The sequence below is a fragment of the Pinus tabuliformis genome, chromosome 9 (genome assembly GCF_031772625.1).
Source record: "Pinus tabuliformis cultivar Carrire ecotype Pingquan chromosome 9, CPIR1, whole genome shotgun sequence".
NCBI classification, from domain to species: domain Eukaryota; kingdom Viridiplantae; phylum Streptophyta; class Pinopsida; order Pinales; family Pinaceae; genus Pinus; species Pinus tabuliformis.
Genome location: NC_142307.1, coordinates 1,226,182,117 through 1,226,191,716, shown reverse-complemented (window position 1 = coordinate 1,226,191,716; position 9,600 = coordinate 1,226,182,117). Strand labels below are relative to the sequence as shown.

Here is a 9,600-nt window from a genome sequence, read left to right as displayed (position 1 = left end):
TGCTCACATAAAAAAATAGACATTAATCAAAATATTCGACATTTTTACTAGATGAGAAAGAAAAAATGGATAAAGAAAATTTGCAGACAATATATTCCAATCAAACTAATCCTACTTCTCTAGAAATGTTGCTTGATAAACTATCCCATTATAAAGGATAAACAAAAGCCAAGACATTGAGATTTCCTCCTTAAAAATAGAAGTTATACATATTATCTTTTGGAAAAATGTTTCATGAAATTAACACATTTAATTCCAATAAGAAATAGATGTTATATTGATTTTGTTACACGATAAGAAATAATATATATAATTTTATCCTTTACATTGTAATTATAACTTATATATATAATGTTCATTATATTTATAATATATTTTAAATATCTATAAAATATAAATTGAAATAAATAATAATATTTAAAAAAACTAAAATTAATTTGATTAATTAAAATAATAATATTATAAATATCAAATTTACTCAAATAGGCCTGTTATAAAATTAATATATTTTCAAAAAAATTAAAGAAAACAATATAATTCATACTCAATTTAAAAATTCTCCTTATTTTTTTGCTTTTCCAAAACCATATATATAAAAATAGTTTTTCATCTCTATTGAAATTCTTTCAACCATCTAAAGATTTAGGAAGCCATTGAAGCCATTGAGAGTCAATGATCATTGTACAAAAGAGTTTTGAGCAAAGTTTTCTAATTACTAAAATGTAGAAAGATGATAATAAAGTGAATATTTAAAAAAATGGTGGAATGGTTCCCAACGCACATTTGTGAAAAAAAATTCTAAATCAGTTGCATTTGAAATTAACATCGAACATTATCACTTATGGGTTTCTTGCCAACCAGTTTTACTTTAAAAATTAAATATTGACACTACACACTTCATGTTATTGAAAACTATTCATTTTATTACAACTGCAAGTGTAATTTTATTTTATCCATTGTGGAACGTCTACGAACGAAAACACACCGTAAATCCCATGCTGGATAAGTTTGCATGCAACAAACTGAGACGAAGTTGTCCGTACAATTGATATATTAGCAGAATATCGCAAAAAGACGGTTATTGTAGATCGCGAACCTGCAAGTCTTTCCGTATTTGCTCGCAAGGTATTTATAGTGTATATATGTCTATACTTATAGCCCACTCTGTCGACGACTGCGCAGCTAGAAAAACGGCGTTCAAGTTTTCCTTAAATTCCGATTCGAGATATGTGAGAACGGAATTAAAAAATTTCGTTACTTTGCACCAAACTAACGCTGGAATCGGACAGAGAAGAGGCTTCGGTAGAATCATCCTGCCAATCACAGAAATTTCATTAATTGATTTCAACATTTTAGTGTGTACAATAATTTCACATACGTAGTTTTATCATGCTATACTCTCATGAGTACTGTATGTAATAGTATACCATAGATTGGGGCTGGAGCAGGAATTGAAGTTCCTAACACTGCTATGTGGCTGCCATACGGTCCGGGGGCTCCAAACGACGCAGAATGGATGCTTGACTTTGAAGAACTTGACAGAGATTCCGCGATCAGCTTTCGAGATCTGCTTTTCTGAGATTCGCACATGCTCGGTAAAGATATTCCTGCAAAGAACACTTCCCGTCAAATGAGTTATTTATTTCTTGAACTAGAATTGCCGAAGAATTTGTAATTTTGAAAAATGAGCGATCATTATTATATCAATATAATTATTTGTAAATGTTATAAATATTTTTTTACCACTTGTTCACCAAACTACTAATACTAACACCATTGAATAGTGTAAATAATAAAGATTAATTGCTGATAAGAGGAAATGAAGGATCTGAGGATCCGACCTTCTCCTGCAGCAAGATTGACATAGAGATCGACGATGTTGGGGCAATTATTGCGGCACTGGGAAGAGCATAACTTCCGACTAGATTTCGATTCGAGTAGACAATCGGTGGACATGCCCACAGCCATCCGTTCCAAACCGCAGGCATTAATGCACTCCTCGCTTTCAATCCATTCGACCAATTTCTCAGCCATCACAGCCGACGACTGATGTTATTTGCAATTATTGTTAGTCTTTCTCCACGGCTAGAGATGATCGCTAGTTATGCCACTAGTGAAATCTATAGTTTATAAGGGGTCACGAGACATTAATAATTAAAAGTTACCTGGCATTGAAATTGCAGGGTGCCGTCCATCTTTTGAGTTTTCTCGAGCACACATCTATTACCAGTGGACGAAACCGAGAAAGCGCAGACTTCTGTGGGCAGCTCCTCGCATGTCAGTAAGGCGCCTGAAAAAGCATACAGTACATCAGCCCCATCATACAAATTAACCCCGGGATGACCTATAGTAAACCAATCACGGTTAACTGGGAGTAATTACAATTTCTAAATGGTTATGCAAGATAATTTTATGAGCAGGATTTCAAGGTCGACCCTTTTTTGGGGTCAACATTGATACTGAATTCTTCAAGGTCTATGAAACAGAGGGTATCAAAAAATTAGGCAGTGCAAAAACAAAAAATTTAACTAAATTTCAATCCAAATATTTTAGGTAAAGCTTAAAAATTCTTACACCATATAACAAACAAAAGAAAGCCTGATTTATCTATTTAACATAAAAAGTTTGATCTGCTCTTTCAACTTGTTTTGATGATGAATCACACTAACTTCGAATGCATTGGCAAATAAAATATCTTGTCATTTATGCCAAAAAATCTCTCATAAAAAAAGTAAGAGATAAAAAAAGATGAAAAGCAAGACAATAGATCAAAGAACTCACTGTGTACTCCATGCGCAGCAATGGCCAACATGATGAGGAGGGCAAATATGCAAGAAAATAAGTGTGCAGCATTTATGCGCTTGGCGGAGGCCATCTCTATTCAAGAAACACACTAGTTGTGAGTTTGTCCAGAGAAAACGTGCAGCCCAACTAGTTGAGCTCTCTGACCTCAATGAGGCTGTAGGTGTGGATGAGAATGAGACCAAAGCTGTGTATTTATATCATGAGGCCACTGCGCGCCTCTCCGGTCTCGGGAAGAAAAGGGTCTAGAAACATGGAACATTTTTTTCAAAGTTGGAGGTGACTGAGAGAGGAGGGGAAGGGTATTTTTTCCATATGGAGCTGCATCCACGGCAGGGGATCGGTAAGGGGTCCCGACTACATCTCTAGAATCACGGCTACTCTACGGTTAGGGCCCATTCCGCTGACTTTCTCCGGCACGCGACAAGCACCGCTTTCGTCTATGGTTACCTATCTTTTGTTTGTTGCGTGACACGTTTTTCTGCATTGGGCATAACTCCAAAATTGCTCCGTTATCTCCGCCAACTTTACTCCTAAATTCAAAATCAAAACTTGTTTTTCCTACCTCGTTATGGACAAAAACTGAAAGCCAATCCGTGGATCATGGCTTCGTCATATCTGACGATTGATAATTCCGACTATTTGACAAATTTTTACATTCTCCTTTATACGTCATTCAAATTCAAATTAAATTAATTTTAATTTAAAATATTCTTTTTCCCGTTGTTTTTAGTGAGATTTTTGGAAGTTGTTTTGGTGTGTTTTCATGTTTTAATTTCTCTAAATTTCTGCACAATTGAAGTGTCCTAGGGGTTTCTCATGGTGTTGAACTCATATATATAGTCAACAAACCAAATTAAATAACACAAATCAAGATTTCATCTCAAATTTTTCCGCTGAATTTAAAAGTCCAAAAAATCGCACACAACTCTTTTTTTTAAATAATTTTTTTATTATTATATTTATAAGATATAAAATACTTGCTATTTGTGGGGTTTGATCCACATCATCTTTTACATTAAATCTCATGGATAATGATTAAAGATAGTAGCCACTTTAAAAAAAAATAATGAATCTTTCAGATATTCAAACTCAACAAAACTTAATATAATTTTACTGAGATAGATAGACACAATATTGGTGATAGCCTTCTACTAATAAGCAATTTATACTTCTAACATTAAGTCTAACTTCAAACTAAATTCAACTTATATATATATATATATATATATATATATATATATATATATATATAAACTTTTTATTATAAAAAATACTTGAAAATAATACACTTCTATTAATTTTGGATGGTAAATATTTATCTTTATACAGTGGGAAAACTTATCATAACTTATTGTCAAACCAATAGTGGGGACAACCATCATTGGCGTTATCTCGTTGACTCATTATTGTTATTCAAAGAAAAAGAGGCCACTTGTAATTACTCTAAGGGGTTGGGTCATTAACTTGTTTCCTTACTTCTTCATTCCTAGGAAGACAAGCTCTTAGCCAAACACAGGCAATTTTAGGTCATATCCGAAGCCCAATAGTAAATATATATCTTAAAAAACATCTCATATTTACTAATTACAGATTTCAAATATAAAATTGTATGAATATTTCTCATTTAGTAATTAATAATAGATTAAACTAGCAATTGCACCAGGTGTTGCACGGTGAAGCAACAATTTTCTTCTTTTACACCACCTTTGGAATAGCTTTGGCCCCAAAAGGAAAAGAGGATCAAGCAGTTTTTGGATGTTCAAGTACAAATTCAGAGGATTTGTTGAGAAATTTCTGGAAAATTGCAACTCAATGAAGCTATAACAACAAAACTTGATGAGCAGAACTTATCATTGAAAAGGTTTGATGAATTTCCTCTACAGTTTCAAGAACTTCAAATAGAAAAGGTGATATTTCTCCATAGCTTTGGTCCATGTGCATTTTAATGTGTTCTGAAAATAACATTATCATATGTTATATATTCCCTTATGGCATGGACTTGGGATCTAATTTAAAAATCATCTTTTAGCCTTTTTTTTGAATGATCTAGTTAAAATTAGAAGGATTTATAATCATTTTTAAGTTAAATGAGACAAATGACAAATCCTTTTCATTTGATCTATACATACATCATATGGGATTTAATTATAAACTAGATTGTTTCTTGGTACTTCACACTTTAATTAATAATTGCAATCCTTGGGAGAGTGGTCAGCTCCACAAGGTTCTTGATTATGTTAATATTGTACGTGATCTTTGCCTTGTATTGGGGATGGAATTTTTTAATGTCATTACCGATGCAATCGAGTTGTCAATTTGACAAACACTGGTTTCCATTGTCAAAGCCTGAAGCACCATATTAAAGACTGCATCATTAACCAAGTTGTCAATTTGACCAACACATGTTTCCATTGTCAAAGCCTCAAGCACCATATTAAAGACTGCACCCTTAACCGAGTTGTCAATTTTACCAACACATTATTCCATTGTCAAAGCCTGAAGCACAATATTAAAGACTGCATTGTTATTGTTAAGTTGTTGACTATAATCCTTGAACCTCAAGTTCTTTAGTAGCCCCCTCTGGCTTTAAATGATAGCCAAGATGAATGGGAAAATTTGTTTCAAAAGGGCTCCAAAGCTAGCAAGAAGCCTCAAACCCAAGCGGCCCTTCAGCCAATTGCCTCCATGTTAGGCAATAAAAGGCTCTTCTAGTCTACCATCATTGCACCTGAATGTGCAGATTCTATCCGTTAGAGAGCTCAAATCCACAATGATGCTGAAAGGCATGCTCCATATCTTCCCAACCTACTAAATCAACACACGAACAAAACAAGGAAGGTGAAGCGCCTCCAAAGAAACCTAAGATGATACGCGAAGTTTTTCCATTGATTATAGCACTGATATCCAATTCATTTGGGGAATTTAATGTGGAAAATTGTCATATGGATATTAGAATGAAACCAAGGTAGGAGAAAGGTCTATATATATATATATATATATATATATATATATATATATATATATATAGATATATGCACATCTCCATACATCCTAGCCCACAATGAAGGGAACTATTACATATAGCAAAGAAATTTCACCAAAGGAAAGATCTGACAATACTCGAAGGGATGACTTAAGTGAATGAAATTTCACAAAAAGAGCATATGCGGAGACTTGGATTGATGATTTAATGAAGGAAAATTAAGCACCAGAGTCTATATGGTAAGAGTTGACCTAAAAATTTGACAAGTATCTATGTGAAGACTAGAACCTATTATTAAATACAGGAAAATTTACCACAAAAATCCCTTGCCGAGACTAACCAAGTTATAAGGCTTGAAGCTTTTCCTCATATTGTAGCTAAGAATTTAATAAAGAGGTCTTTGTGGTCTGATTACATTTGGATTCCTTTTTTTTATTAAATAGTTTCATGGTAGAATGATCTCATTATTCACTGGAAACGAAATAATAAATGGTGATATCACAGTCACCTCTAAGCCTCATTATTTTCAGGATTACATCGAAAGCTATGTCCAGAATGTTCTCAATATGATTTATGGGCTTTTAGAAAGTCATCCAATGAAGCAGTTAAGTGCAATGTATTTCAAATCAAAATCATGACAACTAATATGGATCAGAAGTAACATGTGTCAAAGAGAAACTCCACTCCATGATTTACTTGTTCTTTTTATATTACTTACAAAATCTATGCTTATGCAAACTATATAAATAACAGTAAGATGGTAAAAGTAATATTGTGAGATATTATCCCTTCCCTTTCAATAACAGAAAGGATAAAAATCATATGATAAATAAAGTATTAAGAACAATGGCAATGAATACAAGGAAAGTTCTTGCAACTTCCATAAGCATCACTTATATTCCCAACATTTTCTATAAGCTCCAATGCCTCTGAAGCGACAAAGTTGATTGCTCCAAGAAGAACCAATTTTGATTTAATTCCCTCAAGACTAGGTCACACAATACCATAACCCATAGAAACCACAAGAAGGAGAAGCTGAGAAACAGTTTCCTTAATAACCATAAAAGTGATTGCATTAAAACTTGCATATACAAAATACCACAAGGTCATCTCAAGCATTCCAAGGGATACCACTGCTACTATACAATTTTGAAGATGTAATATATCATTCTTGAAGCACACGTATTGGAGAAAATAGATAAGTCCAAGAATAAGCTAGGCTAAAGAAAAACCCATATAATTTAAATAAATGTGCTAACCTACCTAGAAAATAGCCTCTTGGATTCTTCCACATAATGTTTCCATTGATAATAGTACCTTTCAGTTGTAGATCACATAACATAAAACAAATGTTGTTCATGCCATACTTTGTGATATAGATGGTGTCTAGCTATGTCTTTTCTTCCAAATTATTCCCCTGGAATATAAGGAATGCAACAAGGCTAGTTTGGCTCATCAACAGATTGGTGTACAATGATCTCCCCTTTTTTACAACCTTCTAACTTGGCAAGCTCTGGAGTACAACATAGTGTAGTGGCTCCACCATTTGGATTGCCACTAATCTTATCCCTCTCCTTTGTCTCGAAAATAACTGCTTCAATAAGTCCAATGCTAAGCTCCATTTCATTAATGCTTAGAAGTAGATTCTTGAGTCTTGCATAAAGATTGAATTAAACTTGTGAGATAGAATTATCAAAATCATGAAACCACCCTTTTACATTTCTATTGCAAGAATCCTACATATAATTCCATTACATAAATATCCAAAGTAATCAATATGCGCAAAAAATCTCATTTCTCACAAAAATTAGTGGAACTCTATAACTTGAGGAATATTGGTAGCAAATGGACATTAAAATTGACTAGACACAAAACCACATGCTCAAAATTCAAATAGAAAGAAGCTCCAAACTGGGCAAGAAGGAAGTAGAAACTTTCATAAGCTTGAGATTCCCAAAATCATAGAGATTCAAATTCCTCCTATACATTACAATGTATCTCCACTTAAAGCATGGGAAGAGTTACGTGTGCCACTATAGGAAATTGATTTTTGACAAGTGATGAGAAAATGCCTTACAGAATCCGTAGAAATAACAATGAATACAAGTCGAAGAGCATATTTTTTGAAGAGGATCTAAGAGAAGCTCTGGCGTGCGGGGTGAAGCATGTGAAAGGTGATAAGTGTTAATCACATATGTTAATAAATTATTCAATGTGGATAACTTGTGATCCTTACAATTTGCAACTAATTAAATTATATGGAATTTTCCCTTGCACCAAAGGAAAAATATTCTTATGACAGAATACTTTCTCTCCCCCAACTAAAATAATTGTTTTTTCTATGATCCTAAGGTAGGAGAAAAATGGTTCCCAAATCCTTTCTGATTCCCCCAAATAACATAGGGTGCAAGGGGAAGAGCATACTCAAAACTAGGAATTTTCCACTTAAAGTCCCAAACTAATAATGAAAAAAGAACTAAGAAGTAGCAAAGGTCATCCATGTGTAAAACCAAACTGCACCTTAACTAACTTGAAACATGTAAGGAGTGGGAGAAGATTATTATGGATACCACCTAACTCGTAAAATAAAGAAAATGGTTATAAACTATAAAATGCAAACCCACATTGGAAAGTCCAAGCATTTGCATTATGGCCCAAATAATTTATGTGACTATTCTTTTAACAATTGTATAGTTTTTCTATGATATATTTTGATCTAGATAGAAATTCGTTTGAGGTATTTTGTAGGCCAACAAAGGATATTGACAATATATGGAGTGGTTGTTGAGCATGTTTGTAGGATGGAGACGTTCTCGAGGTTGGTTTTTGCTAGAGTAAATGAAATACAATCAATCAAACACATTTTTGGTTTGGTTTTTGTTGGATCAATAAGTAAAATCCAATTTGATAGTAAGTTGTTGCAAACTACTTCAATACACAAGCATGGTTAGAGAAGCTTGTAATAAACAAACAAAACTTAATTCTAAATTCTAGGAGAACATAACACACATAATGTAATAAAACAATAACCTACAAACGAAAATGAACAAAAGCAAGAGATTGAAAATATAAATCCTTTATTTCCAGTGAATTGAGACAAACTTGTCTATGAAAGATACATAAAGGAGGATGCCAATTACAATGAGACTTCAACAATCCTCCAGCGGAAGGTCCATTTTTCTGCATTTGCATAATAATTCCACTACATAAATATCCAAAGTAATCAATATGCGTAAAAAGTCTCATTTCTGACAGAAATTTGTGGAACCTTGTAACTTGAGGAACCTTGGCAGAAAATGGACATTAAATCTAACCAAAAACAAAACCACATGCTCAAAATTCAAATAGAAACAAGCTCCAAACTCGGCAAGAAGGAAGTGGAAACTTTCATAAGCTTGAGATTCCCAAAATAATTAAGATTCAAATTCCTCCGAAAAATAGCCTGTTGGATTCTTCCACATGATGTTTCCATTGGTAACAGTACCTTTCAGTTCACATAACATCAACCAAATTTTGTACATGCCATACTTTGTGGTATAGATGTTGTCTAGCTGTGTCTTTTTCTTCCAAATTATTCCCTTGGAATACAAGGAATGCAGCAAGGCCAGTTTGGCTCATCAACAGATCGGTGTACAATGATCTCCCCTTTTTTAAACCTTCTAACTTGGCAAGCTCTGGAGTATAACATAGTGCAGTGGCTCCACCATTTGGATTGCCACTAACATTATCCCTCTCCTTTGTCTTAAAAATAACTGTTTTAATAAGTCCAATGCTAAGCTCCATTTCATCAATGCTCAAAAGCAACTTCTTGA

At 33.5% G+C, this 9,600-nt stretch overlaps 1 protein-coding gene across 1 annotated transcript; it reads right to left on the bottom strand.

Annotated features, from left to right (window-relative positions):
• Positions 1 to 902: 902 nt before the first annotated feature.
• LOC149152957 (uncharacterized) lies at positions 903 to 2,967 on the bottom strand. The gene is made up of 5 exons (XM_089440281.1): positions 2,782 to 2,967; positions 2,166 to 2,290; positions 1,842 to 2,046; positions 1,428 to 1,607; positions 903 to 1,313 (listed from the first exon to the last, which is right to left on the bottom strand). Exons 1-5 carry the CDS (start codon positions 2,873 to 2,875, stop codon positions 1,309 to 1,311), a joined length of 609 nt encoding a protein of 202 aa, XP_089296407.1. The 5' UTR covers positions 2,876 to 2,967; the 3' UTR covers positions 903 to 1,308.
• Positions 2,968 to 9,600: the final 6,633 nt, after the last annotated feature.